Source organism: Acomys russatus, chromosome 20, assembly GCF_903995435.1.
Source record: "Acomys russatus chromosome 20, mAcoRus1.1, whole genome shotgun sequence".
Lineage (NCBI taxonomy): Eukaryota > Metazoa > Chordata > Mammalia > Rodentia > Muridae > Acomys > Acomys russatus.
In genome coordinates, this window is record NC_067156.1 from 46,998,772 (window position 1) to 47,013,691 (window position 14,920).

The 14,920-nt window shown below is 40.9% G+C and overlaps 2 protein-coding genes across 2 annotated transcripts in view; both read left to right on the plus strand.

Moving 5' to 3' along the window:
• The window catches only part of LOC127204365 (interferon-inducible GTPase 1-like), a 144,672-nt gene that overhangs the window by 107,217 nt on the left and 22,535 nt on the right, over window positions 1-14,920 (plus strand). The window lies entirely within an intron of this gene.
• Window positions 1,887-7,754, plus strand: LOC127204359 (interferon-inducible GTPase 1-like). Its single transcript, XM_051163302.1, has 2 exons — window positions 1,887-2,221; window positions 6,301-7,754. Exons 1-2 carry the CDS (start codon window positions 1,898-1,900, stop codon window positions 7,564-7,566), a joined length of 1,590 nt encoding a protein of 529 aa, XP_051019259.1. The 5' UTR covers window positions 1,887-1,897; the 3' UTR covers window positions 7,567-7,754.

Below are 14,920 nucleotides of genomic sequence, written 5' to 3' on the forward strand. Positions count from 1 at the left end.
TTACAACTACATATTCCTCATGGAGTTGAGTTTCAATTCCATTTAAAAAAAAAACAGAAGGAAAGTCTAACAAAGTTAAAAATTATTTCAACCAAATACAGTAGCTGAACTTACTGACACCTTTGGAAGACAAAACAGACAAGGATTTATGTCGGTTATATCATTAGAGATTTGGCATAGATTAAACACTGATGTCAACTATCATTTCTTATTACCTCTTTTCAGTCTGAGAAACTACATGTATGTTAGTCAATTAGGCTCCCAACCATCTTAAGGCACACACTGAAGGAAGTGTGCACAGAGAGAGAAGACATTGGACCTCATATGGAATGTTCCAGTCAGGTTACATGCAGGACAGTTGTTTGTGTTTTGATAATTGTTGATGCTAGCCAAAGAACACATGCAGATTTTCATATTATTGTCCCTTACTTTAATTAAGTTTTAATCTTGCCATGAATTACAGTATGATTGAGAGCTAGTCTTCTTCCTATTGCTGTGAAAAACATCATGACTAAAAGAATTTGGGGGAGAAAACAAATGTAGGAAGGGATTGCACATTGGGATCACAGTCCATCACAAAGCAAAGTCAGGGCAGAAACTAAAAGCAGGAACATTAGGAGAATGCTGTGTACTGGCTTATTCCCCATATTTTGGAACACTAGGTTTAATTTACACCCCAGGACCACTTGCCCAGGAATGGTGACACTCACACTGGGCTGGGATTTCCCATATGAGTGCTCAATCAAGAAAATGTCCCACAGGCATGCCCCAGTCCAGTGGGATGGAGGCAATTCCTCCACTGAGGTGTCTGCTAACAAGAGGAATCTAGATCATATCTTACTGGCAAAAAAAATATCCAGCATAATGTATACGGAAACTGGCCAACGTCAGAACATAACTGAGTCTGAGGCTGGAACACACTGCAAAGCACAAAGGCATCTTTGATCTCTTACAACTTACTCTTCCTTCCTCCTTGCAGTGCCTTCTCAATACAGTCATGGGTCAGCTCTTCTCCAGTACACCTAAGGATGAAGACCATGGAGATTTGGAATCCAGCTTCTCTGAATATTTTAAGAATTATAAGGGAGAAAGCAAAATCATTCCTCAGGAAACCATCCAGTCAATTGAGTTATACCTGAAAAAAGGAAACATTCAGGGGGCAAACTCTGCAATCAGTGCTGCATTAGAAAACATTGATAATGCCCCAATAAATGTTGCTGTGACAGGAGAGTCTGGAGCAGGGAAGTCCAGCTTCATCAATGCCCTGAGGGGGGTTGGACTTGAGGAGGAGGGTGCAGCTAAAGTAGGGGTAGTAGAGACAACCATGGAGAGAACTCCTTACAAACACCCCAAAATCAAAAATTTGATTTTATGGGACCTGCCTGGCACTGAAACCCAGAAATTTCCACTAAAAGATTATCTAGAGAAAGTGAAATTCCAAGAATATGACTTCTTCATTATTGTTTCTGGAATACGTTTTAGAAAAGTTGTACTAGACCTGGCCAAAGCAGTCAGATTTATGGGAAAGACTTACTACGTTGTGAGAACCAAGGTGGACTCAGATATAGAAAATGAGAAGAGATGCACACCACACACCTTTGACAGAGAAAAGACCCTGAACAAGATTCGAAGCTCCTGCCTGCATGTCTTTAGAAACAATGGAATTGCTGAACCTCAGATTTTCCTGATCTCTAACTACAATTCATCTGACTATGATTTTCCAGGCCTGGTGGACTTTCTGGCTAAGGATCTTCTTGCTGAAAAGCACCATGATTTTATGCTTTCCCTGTCTAATATTACGGAGGCAGCCATTGAAAGAAAGCGTGAGTCTATGAAGCAGTCTATCAGACTGGAAGCCTTCAAGGCTGGAATTTTGGTGACTGTTCCCGTAGTGGGCATGCTCAGTGACATTGATGTGGAAAAGCTCAAGAAGAGTTTAAACCACTATCGAGTCCTCTTTGGAGTGGATGATGACTCCCTGGAGTCCATGGCTAAGGATGCCCAAGTGTCTGTTGAACAACTGAAAAAAACCCTGAAATCTCCTTATTTGTTGGAAACTAAGAAAAATGAAACATTAGGAGAAAAGCTTTTGAAACATTTGGAGATATTTGCCTCAGCTAATGGTGGGCTCCTTGCTACAGGTCGTTACTTCGAGAAAAACTCTTACTTGCAACTTCATTTTCTTGACACAGTGACTGAAGATGCCAAACTTCTTCTTCAGGTAACATATTCAAAAAGTTCATTCAAACTCAACTTATCCACAGCTGCTGACAGTGACACCATCAAGTGGTCAATACCAGGATGACATTAGATAAATTTCCCCTCTGACATCTTTTCTTTACATTAGCCAATCCAGTATCACAAGAGGAAAACCTGAGGATAAGGGCCATGGCTCTTAATTGTCAGAGTCTGACAATCCGCAATCTGTCTTCAGACCTTCCTTTCTGCCTTTCAACTCCATATACACATTAAAACACACACACACACACACACACACACACACACACACACACACACGGTCATACAACACCCAAGCATGTACAAGCACACCCATAAAAGATATGAATCAGTGTTTTATAGCTGTATCTTCCTAATCAAAGCATCCTAAGGAAGACTCAGGAAATTGAGGACTCTATGCTCAGTGCATAAAACACTTATGTGATGGTTTGACTAGGCATGGCACCAGACACTTATGCATTTGAATGCCTGGTACCTAAGTAGTTGCATTAGTAGAAGGTGTGGCCTAGTTGGCAGTAATGCATCACTGTGTACTCAGGCTTTAAGGTATCATATACTCTGAAGCTACATCCTGTTTGGCACACATCTCACTCTGCTGTCTGAGATCAAGAGGTAAACCATGTCTCCCTGTACCCTGCCATGATTTCCACCATCATGGTAATGGGCTAAGCCTCTGAAACTGTAAGACAGCCCCAGGTAAAAGTTTCCCTTTATAAGAGGCGCCATGATCATGCTGTCTCTTTATGCCAAGAAAACCCTAAGACAAAACTTGGTACCAGGCACTGGGGAATGGCTGTGGTAGGCCTGAATATGTTTTTGTTTGGAGGAATTTGGACTTTTGGACTTTGCGTTAGGAAAGAAATAGAATGCTTTAAAGGCTGCTTAATGGGCCACACTAGTAGAAGACAGAAGACTGTGCTGCAGAAGGTGTTTTGAATTGTAGGAGCTTGGCTCTGGGTTTCAGAGGAGAAGAAGTCTAGTATGAGGCCCAGACATCATGCCTCCCTTAATTTGGTGACAAATGTGGCTGCTTTTTGCCCTTTTTCAAAGATTCTGCTTGAGAATAAAGTGCATAGAATTTTATTAATTGCATACACAAAGAAAAGCCTAAAACTGCCTAGCAAAGAACTCTTGTGGTTCACTCTTATGAAGAGTGTTTTGATGGAATGATGCAAACTTAGAAAGGAAAAAATAAAAAAATGTATTTATCAAAATTAAAGTGGCACAAGGAGGATGAATTGAGCTAAATCTTGTGTTCAAAGAGAGAAACAGATTACATATAATAAATGGAATTATGGGAGTGGTGACCTCAGGGCAAGACCCCCACCAGATAAGCTTCCATCTTGTGAAAAGGAACTAAAGACAAGCTTAGGTCCAGATGTGGTGGTATATGACTTTAATCCCAGCATGCTAGAGACAGAGGCACGCAGATTTCTGAGTTTAAGGTCAGCCTACAGAGCAAGTTCCAAGAGAGGCAAGCTTAGGCAGTAGAGGAAATCATCAAAAACAGAAAGCTGGCCAGGCTTGTGGTGCCTGTATTTAATCCCAGCACTTAGGAGGCTGAAGCAGATGGATCACTGTGAGTTGGAGGCCAGCATGATCTACACAGCAAGTCCAGAACAGCCAAGGCTAAACAGAGAAACTCTGTTTCAGGGGGAAAAAACAAAAAGCTGGTGAAGATGTGATTTTTAAAAAGGGGGGGGGGCCTGTTCTAGCCCCAGCAAGCAGCAATCTTGGCAGCATTAGCCACATGGCTCTGGCATTGGAGTATAGAATAGAGGGGGTTATGGAATCTCCCTCTATAACAAAAGTTCATGAGACCAGATTGCTACATGATAGGATTTCAGTGTCAATTAGATAACTATGGCTATCTTATCATGGCTGTTGTTGCCAGGACAGTCATGGCAAATACAGTAATGTCAATGAAATAATCAAAGCTAGAAATGGGGAAGTCTTAAAAAAAAAAAAAAAAGATAATGTATGAGCAATGATCAGTTGTGAGTGGATTCAGAACTAGAGCTTGAGTCTTTGAACAGATTAAATATGAGTGAGACAGAAAAAAAGGCCTCAGAGTGTCAACAGGGGGTTTCTGTTTCCTGAACTGATGGTGAAGTCTACTATGGTACCATACAAGGTCCAGTAGGCAGGACTGTGGACAACAAAGGGCAGGAATATGAGATCTGAGCTAATTAACAACCAACAATCAAACTCAGGTCTTTAGGTCTGGCAGCAGTGTATTTACATGCTGAGCAAGCTTGATGGACTTGTTCTCCTCCTGCTCCTCCTCCTCCTTCTCCTTCTTATTCTGTCTTCCTCCTCCTGCTCCCCCTGCTCCTCCTTCCCCTCCCCCACCTCCTCCTACTCCCCCTCCCCCACTTCTCCTCCTTCTCCTCCTCCTCCTTCTTCTTCTTTTGTGTTTGTTTGCTTTTCTGAGACAGGGTCTCAAATAGCCCAGGCTACCTTCTAATTCACTGCGAACCAAAGATGATCTTGAACTCCTGATTCTCTTACCTCTGCTTCCTGTGTTGCAGAATTATAGGCATCCACAACGACATGCACTTGATGAGGTATTGGCCATTAAACCCATTCATGCTAGGAAAGCGCTCTACCAACTCAACTATATCTGCAGTGCCCTGTTTGATTATTTTGATAAAAGAAAACATAAAAAGAAAAACAGTAAATCTCAATGATGACTTGAGGGCTCTGTAATAGTGTATTGAATAAGTGGATTTTTACATGGACTTTGAGGGTAGAGAATTTTTATATTAGTGCAAGTTTATATTCCTCATGGAGACTCGAAGTCATGAAGAAGGCAGAAGGAAAGTAAATGTGGGCAATTTTAAAAGTATTTCAACCAAATACAATAGCTGAACATACTAATATCTATTGAAAACAAAAATAAAACAGACAAAGATTTATGTGATCATTAGCTATTTGGCATTGATTAAGCACTGATGTCAACTATCATTCATTATTACTTAGTTTCAGTTTCAAAAACGAGGCATATGTTAAGTTTCCAATCATCTGAAGGCACACACCAAAGAAAGTGTCCACAGATGGAAAAAAAACACTGGATTTCAGATAGAATACTCCAGTTAGGCTACATGAAGCACAGTCACTCATGTTGAAGCTAGCCAAAGGACATATCCAGATTTTATGTGATCTTTCATTACTTTACTTAAGTTTAAATTTTTCCATTAATAAGGCTTTCATTGAAAACTAGTAGAAATTTGCTCTAGGTTTTTTTTTTATTAATTTATTCTTGTTACTTCTCAGTGTTTACCCCATCCCTTGTATCCTCCCATTCTTCCCTCCCTCCCATTTTCCCCTTACTCCCCTCCCCTATGACTGTTCCTGAGGGGGATTACCTCCCCCTGTATATGCTCATAGGGTATCAAGTCTCTTCTTGGTAACCTGCTGTCCTTCCTCTGAGTGCCACCAGGTCTCCCCCTCCAGGGGACATGGTCAAATGTGAGGCACCAGAGTACATGAGAAAGTTATATCCCACTCTCCACTCAACTGTGGAGAATGTTCTGACCATTGGCTAGATCTGGGGAGGGGTTTAAAGTTTCTTTTCTTATCCTGTAAACACAGAGACCAAGAGTATTTTGAAAAGAAAGCCATCTTTCTGCTCACAGTCCATCACAGAAGGAATTCGGGGCAGAAACTCAAGCCACAGTAGAGGGAGGAACAGTGGGAGAATGATGCTTACTGGCTCGCTCCCCATAGTTTTATCATGCTTTCTTAACGTTCTAGGACCATGTCCCAAAACATGGTACAACCCACAGTTAGCAAGAAGCTCCCACATCAATCATCAATTAAGAAAAATCCCATAGGCACATGCTCAGGCAATCTGATGGAGAAAAGTCATCAACTGAGGTTTGCTGCTCCAAAAGAACTGTAGTTTATATCATCTAGACAATCTAAAAAAACACACACATTAAATACAGAAACTAGTTAATATCCGAATGTAACTAAAGCTGCAGCATAGTAAAGGAAAACAGTACCAAGCATAAAGGAATCCTCTGTCTCTTGCAACTTACCCTCCCTTCTTTCTTTCAGCTCCCTTTTCTCAACATAACCAAGGGCCAGTTCTCCTCTGATACATCTAGTCCTGAAGACAATACAGATTTGGAGCCCTGCTTCGCTGAATATTTAAAGAAAATTAAGATAGAAAACAAAATCATTCCTCAGGAAACCATCCAGTCAATTGAGTTATTCCTGCAAAAAGGAAACATTCAGGGGGCAACCTCTGTAATTAGGGATGCATTAGAAAAAATTAACAATGCCCCAATAAATGTTGCTGTGACAGGAGAGTCTGGAGCAGGGAAGTCCAGCTTCATCAATGCCCTGAGGGGGGTTGGACCTGAGGAGGAAGGTGCAGCTGAAGAAGGCGTGGTAGAGACAACCATGAAGAGAACTCCTTACAAACACCCCAAAATCAAAACTTTGACTTTATGGGACCTGCCTGGTATTGGAACCCAGAAATTTCCACCAAAAGATTATCTAGAGAAAGTGAAATTCCAACAATATGACTTCTTCATTATTGTTTCTGCCACACGTTTTACAAAACTTGAACTAGACCTGGCCAAAGCAGTCAGATTTATAAAAAAGAATTACTGCTTTGTGAGAACCAAGGTGGACTTTGATTTAGAAAATCAAAAGAAATCCAAACCACGCACCTTTGACAGAGAAAAGACCCTGAAGGAGATCAGAAGCTACTGTGAGAATACCTTCACTGACAATAAAGTGGACGTGCCTCCGATTTTTTTAATTTCTAACCACAATTTATCTGACTATGATTTTCCAGACCTGATTGAAACCCTGAATAGAGATATTCCTGTTCTAAAGCGTCATAATTTTATTCTTGCCATGCCTAACATTACAGAGACGGTCATTCAAAGAAAATACAGCTCTTTGCACCAGCTTATCTGGGTGGAAGCCTTCAAGTTTAGACTTTTGGCGACGTTTCCTGTAGATAACATCCTCTTGGACAGTGATGTAGAGAACCCAAAGATGACTTTGAACTTCTATCGAGACCTTTTTGGAGTGGATGACAAATCCCTGGAGTTAATGGCTAAGGATTTGCAAGTGCCTGTTGAGCAACTGAGAAAAAAACTTAAATCTCCTTATGTATTGGAAACTGAGGAAGAGGAAACATTAGAAGAAAAGCTTTTGAAATATTTAGACAAATTTTCCTCAGCTAGTGGTGGGGTCCTGGGGACAGGTCTTTACTTTAGGAAAATCTTCTACTTGCATTTTCATTTCCTCGACACAGTGACCGAAGATGCAAAAGTTCTCCTTAGAGAGGCATATTCAAAAAACTAGCTCAAAATTAACTTGCCCACTGCTGCTGAGAAAAAAAAAAAAAAAAGGACCAAATTGTTAATACCAGGAATTTATTAGGTAAATTCCTGCTCTGACATCTTTTCTTTACACAAATCAGCTGCCACTATGGAAAGCTAAGGGTCATGGGTATTAATAGATCAGAACCTGACAATACCCAATCTCTCTTCAACTCTCTACATTCCCCAATAGCTCCTTATCTGTTTTTCAGCTACACCTGAATGCTTGAACACACGCGCACACACACACGCACACCTGAATATTACTTCTCACCCTCATTAAGCCCGTGTTAGAGAGTGACTAGCATGGCTTATAAATTCTATCAACAAGAAAACTTTAAGACCAAAGTCAAAAGAAACCAGAACCCCCAATCATAAGTTTGCTATTAACCAATCAGTTCCTAAAAATCATCGCAATCCTTCCAGAGACAATAAAGAACATTCATTGATCTTCCAGGACCAGTGGGGAACCCTGAGCTCTCCTTCCTATCATTACTTATCTTAGTTATGATCATGAAGAACTGCTTTAATCCACATGTGATGCCACAGAATAACACTTAACAAAGTGTTGATTACACAGAGTGTTTGCTGTTGGTACTTACATTCCTGGTACTCCCTTGGCATGCTCCAGTTCATTGTTGGCAGTGTCTCTTTGTTTGCTGATAATCTCAGTTCCTGTTCCCTGGCCTAACACTTTTTTTTCCCTTAAAGTGGAATATGATAATCAATCCCTGGCTTGGAAGGGCTGAAGAGAAACAGAAGAAGGAAATGCTGTAATATTAATAATGCTATGATAATAAGATCTATTGTTCATATTTCTACATGCTGAGCATTGAAGATCCAGGCACCACTATGGTCAGGCCCTTGGGGAAGCAAATCATCCTCAGGTCCGCACATGACTATCCTTAATGCATGTGTCACTTTCTCTTGATCTTTCTATGAAAGCATCATTTCTGCCACTGTATCCTCCTCATGACCTCATGACCTCTGATAGAAAAATTAACCTTCTAAAACCTCATCATCCCAATATTATCCTACGGGAGCTTAGTTGCTAATAAATTCATTTCACATAATAGGAGTGTAATACAAGCTATTAAATCTAACGCAATCTTTTTTAAAGAAAAAAACATCTCAAAATATTTTTCTTTTTAGTTTAAATGAGTTTAAGCTTGAGTACCCCTTATCCAAAATGCCTGGGCCGGCAAAATTGAGTTTCCTTCACCATACCCAAGCATCTGGCACAATCAACCTCTAAAGAGACAAGGCTTAGGCTGGCTTATGTTTTCAGAGTTTTGATGATAGAATTGGGCACATCTGTTGATTTAGGTCTCACATGCTAGTTCTGGACTAAAGTGGTGCTCAGCAAGTAGCAAAGCAAGCTGTTCACCCCAGAGCCAGGAAGCAAAAGCATTAGAAAGGACAGGGTCACACAAACCCCTTCAAGGACATACACAGACCATGTAAACACCTTCACTGGACCCCACATACTAAAGTTTCTACCACTGACCAGGGCTGGAGAGATGGTTCACCGGTGAAGAACACTGGCTGCTCCTCCAGACGACCCAGATTCAAGTCCCAGAACACACATGGTAGTTCTCAACTGTCCATAACTACAGTTACAGTTTGCTGGCCCCTGCAAGCACACTATGCACACGGTGCACTAACACGCATGCAGGCAATACACCAACACACATTTTTTTAAAATTTAATACAACACAATAAATCTCTAAAATAAAAATAGGAGAAGGTATTGAAGAAGAGAAAATTACATCTTCAAGAATGTCAGAGCTGCAGTTGTCTCTAGACAAGGTTCAGGAGAAGGTATTTCTTTAAATCTCCTCCATTCCACAGAACCCGGAGACTATACTGTGAAATTCACACAGTGTGTTGCATTTATTCATACAAGAATATTCTAGGGGGAAAAGGTGATTTTAAAAGTAATTTTTTAAAGTTATGTCTTCCTCACTGTGAGCTAAGAAGTTAGTTGTCTCAGAAGAAACTTAATAAATACTGAGCTGCACTCCTTGATGAACGACAAGAACATCAGTGTGTCAGTGAAGTGGCAACAGTGTGACAAAATGCATGAGTGCTAACTATGGAGGCTACAGCAGGAGGATTCCAAGTGAGACACTGTGATAGACGCTAAGACTACAGTAACAAGAATAAACTCCATTGGTGACCTTGAAATCCTGTTCCTCCTCCCAAGTGATCACAGGTATGGTACCCCCATGGCCATGTAGACTTCGTTTTTGTCCTTATTACTTTATAGTCGGAAGACAAGCATTAACCCACAATCATTTCCATTTGTGGATAGTGTTGTGAAACTCTGTAACTGCCTTCTCCTCTAAGTTAGAGGCTCTATGGGAGCTTTAAGGATGGGTTCCAGAGCATGCACACTTTTGTTCTGACAGCTTGCCTATTGTCTGGCTTAATAAATGCTTGGAAAGCTGGGTCTATTTTAAAGAATGGAATTATATAGGAGAAAGAAAACAACCTAATAAACAGTAGAAAAAAACAAAGATTGGCTTGGTGTGATGTAAGGCGTTGGTCCTGCAATCACTGAGTATGCAGCTGAAACCCAAGTCTATATTCCTGCTAGCTGTCTTTGTTTGACAATCACTTCATTTTCTAAGTTATATTTTTGTTTTTATGTAATGTTATCATACTTATCGTTGAAGGGCCCTGTTGCAGAAAGTTGCAGTCCAACATGTCTTCCTGAGATGAACATCTGGCTTGAGTGTGACCTTCGATATAATTCCCTGCAAATGATCCACCCATGCTGACCACATGGTAATTAGGTATTGTCCTCCAGCCCTGATTATAGGACCATGCTGCCTAATGCAAATGAAGCATCCTGTGTGCACCCATCAGACTACCTGCTAGCTGCTACCCTCTTACTTTATTCCCCTGGAATAAAGTTGAGCTGCCTTTCAGAAGCTGATGCCAGAAGTCTGTCATTTAGTCTTACTCTTGAGCCTCTGAGCCCTGTTGCTCTCTTGGCCCTCACCGACTGGTGGCAAACGACCTCCATGAAGTGAGACCCACACTGATTATCATACAAAGGTTTATATACTAAAAATTCATTTAAAAAGGTATTGTGGAGAAGGTGAGATGGTTCAGTGCTGCCTGCCAAGGCTGAATTCAATTCCCACAACTCACATGGTACAAGCTGAGAATAAACTCCCACAAGATATTCTCTGGCCTCTACACACAAACCGTGGCATGTGTATACTCTTACACATGTTCAGAGACAAACATAAATAAATATAAAAACAAAAGTAAATAACATTTTTTAAATAAGAAAGTATCATGATTCTTTTTAAGGAAGAATGCAATTCAGGATAACCAATAAAAAAAGCAAAAATGAAATGAATTACATTAAACTGTGTCACACTTTAAGAATTTGTGGGTTCCTTGAAGGTGCAAGTCATTAATAGAAATGAGTAGTTGATACAACGGGGAAATGGTCCAGTGACAAACTGTTTGCTGCAGAAGCATGAAGACTTCAGCTGAGACGCGCAGCACCCACGAAGAGATCTGGGTGGACTGGCATGCACCTGGAATGCCAATTAGGGCAGTAGAGAAGATAGGGTCACAAGAAATCACAGACAATGTAATCTGGACAATGGATGAGTTCAAAAGTCACTGAGAAACTCTGTCTCAAAAAACAAATTGGTGGATGATCAAGGAAGCAACAGATGTCAATTTCCAGACTCTACACATCAAAGTAGTAGAATAAACACTCTCACACACATCAACACACATACATACAGCCAGCACACATAAACACACATACAGACACACACACATACACACACACACATTAAAACACATGCCTAGCTGTTGTGTAGCTCTGTCCTAGGTTGACACATTCTCTCAAGAAGAGATCACTGGTGACATGGCTCAATAGATAAAATACTTGCTGCTCAGGTATGAACACTGGAGTTCAGAGCTCTGTAACACATAATATACTGGAAGGATGTGGGTAACTCCAACACCCTGAATCAGAGTCCAGCAATCCTCAGTGCAAGCTGACTAAACCTGCTAACTAACAAGAACAGCTTTATTGGCAAGCACTGGGTGAAGTCATGAAAACTCGTCTCAGTGGATAAGGTTGAGGACAATAAAGAGAGAGTCTCCACATCAGCTTTGGACATGCAGATGCAGTCCTTCATCAGCCTCTGACCTCAGGGCAAGCATAGAAATGGAAGTAAAACAGAGTGTTGTCTTGTTAGTTCACACGTCTGGCAGCATGCAGAGAAGACATTGTATAAATTAGATCTGTGCTAAAGAGCTCTTCCTGAGGTCTTAAAATTCAGACCCCACAGGAAGAACTGAAGAACAAGGAGGAACAAAACAGGTACAACATGATAGATGAGATCCCTGGGGACCAACATTTTATTGCAGAGGAAGGAAAATTCCACAGTTAAGCAGGCAGCTGGAGACCTCAAAAAAAATCCCAGGACAGACATGATGATAACCAAGGAGTCCTCAACAACTGAGTTGCTCAAGTGCAGATGTTTAAAGAAATAGTAAAAGAGATTCTCACTTCCTACATCATGGTGCTGTGGGATGTGGGGACAAATGGAATGAGCCTGAGGAAATGAACCTGTGCAGAGTAATACAACCACTGTCCTCCTTGAGACAGAGGTTACATAACCCAAGGTAACACAGGGGAAATTGATCTCTAATGCACTGGCACATAGGAGCCATTAGGGACCCTTGGTCACTAAGAAAATCGTTAAGACCACAAAGGACAGACATCACAAAGTAAACTGGACATGAGAGAGCTGGTGTTTAATGCCCAGCTTATTATGTCAGATAGAACTCTGCCCACAAGAGAGCTAGGATGACACCATCAGCTAAGTGCTTGCTGGAAAGCATGAGAACCTCACTAGGGATCTGCTGCACCCACCTAAAACTCCAAGTGCTATGACTCCTGCCTGAAATGCAGCATTGGAAGTGTGGAGAGAGGAAGATCCCCAGAGCTTGCTGCTGAGACCATATAGCTGAGTCTGAGGGCATCAAGTTCAGGGAGAAACCCTGACCAAAAAGTAAGATGGAGGAGCAAGCAAATGTTTTCTCTTCTGTCCTCTATTTCTCTTTGTTCACTTTACTTCCTGGTCATAGCCCTGCCCCCCTCCTCTCCTCTCATTTTACCCTCCCACTCTCTGTCCCCATTCTCCCCTCCCCTCTCCTCAAAAGAGGGCAGCCCCTACCCAATACTGTACCACTCCCAACACATCAGGATACATCAGGACTAAGAGCATCCTCTTCCACTGAAGCCAAACAAGGCAGCCCAGCTAAGGCAAAGTATTTCAAAGGCAGGCAACTGTCCCTGTCAGAGACAACCCTGGTCCAGTTCCTAGGGGCCCTACCTGAATAACAATCTGCCCGTTACCTAAATATGTGTAGGAGAATTAGGGCTAGTCCATCATGCTCTATGCTTGGTGGTTCAAGCTCTGTGAACCCCTATGGCCCTTCCTTTATTCTTCCCCCAACTCTTCCACAAGATTCCCCAACCTCCACATAATGCTTAGCTGTGGGCCTCAGCATCTGTTCTCATCTATTCCTCAGTGGACCTTCGACCCCTGGAGGCAAGCAGGCCCACTTGAGCAGCTCTCTGCTCCAATATCTTTCTGCCTGCTCCACAGCTTACCTGGTTTGCAATCAGGGAGCCAACAGAGACAGTGAACTCAAGAGAGGTGCCTGGCCTCCTTAGGTCAGAAGCAGGGAACCAACAGAGACAGTGATCTCAGCAGAAGTGAGTGGGATGCAGGATCAAAGCCCCACTGTCTATACTTACCCCCAAACTGTTGACCATCAGAAACCACCAAACCAACTAACACCAGAGACATCACAATGTTAAGAGGTCAGCATAAGAACACAAGCAACAACTCCCAGAACCAGTTGATACCACCAGAAACCAGCAATCCCACCAATACAAGATCTGGAGGTAATATCACATCTGACACACAAGAAAAAGATTTCTATACTTATGTTATGAAAATGATAGATGTCTTAAAGAAGGAAAATAACTCCCTCAAACTAGAACAGGAATACACAGAGAAAGAGATGAAAGAAGTAAACAAATCGTTTAAGGAAATTAGTGAAAGACAGAAAACTACAAGCAAACAGAAGGAAATGAATAAAAGTATTCAAGACCTAAAAATTGAAATAGAAGCAATGAAGAAAACACAATCTAAGACAATCCTAGAAATGAAAAACCTAGAGAAAAGGACAGGATCTACAGACACAAGCATTACGAACAAAATAAAAGAGATGGAAGAAAGAATCTCAGGGATAGAAGATAGGACTGAAGAAATCGGTACAGCAGTCAAAGAAAATGTTAAATTTAAAAAGCTCCTGATATAGAACATCCAAGAAATCTGGGGCACTATGGAAAGACAAAATCTAAGAATATTAGGAATAGAAGAGAAAGAAGACTCCCAGCTACAAGGCCCAGAAATATTTACATCAAAATATAAAAGAAAATTTCCACAACCTAAAGAAAGAAACACCCATAAATATACAAGAAGCCTACAAAATTCCAAATAGATTAGACCAGAAAAAGAAAATCCTCTCGCCACATAATAATCAAAACACTAAATATACAGAGCAGAAAAAGAATATTAAAAGCTGCAAGAGAAAAAGGTTAAGTCACATATAAAAGCAAACTTATTAGAATTACACCTGACTTCTCAACAGAGATTATGAAGGCAAGAAGGGCCTGGCCAGACGTCATGCAGACACTACGAGATGCCAACCCAGACTACTATACCCAGCAAAACTTTCAATCACTATACATGGAGAAAACAAGATATTCCAGGGAAAAAACAAGTTTAAACAATATGTAACAACAAATCCATCAGTACAGAAGAAACTAGAAAAAAAAAAAAAAACTCCAACACAAGGAAGCTAACTTTACCCAGAAAAACAAATGAAATAAATACTTTTAGCCTATGAGCCAGCCCCAGTTAAGTGATTCCGTTCATAATGAGTTGCCAAGACCATAGTGCCTCTTTGCAGAAATAAAAGCACTAAGACAAAAATGCTTATGTCATGCATAACATTTATTGACTTACATATAATAAGCTATCTTTGTACATCAAAGAAAAACGTTGAAGAATACACTTTAAAAATAGAAAGACTGTTCATGCTTATAATTGTATTTCAGGAATAAAGCCCACTTGACCAAGGTAGTTAACCTTTTTGATATGTTATCAAGTTCAGCATTTTGTTGAAAAAGTATTAATCTAAGTTCATCCAGGGAACTTGATCTCAATTTTCTTTTTGTTGTCTGTTTATCTGCTATTGGTATCAGGGTGATACTAGCA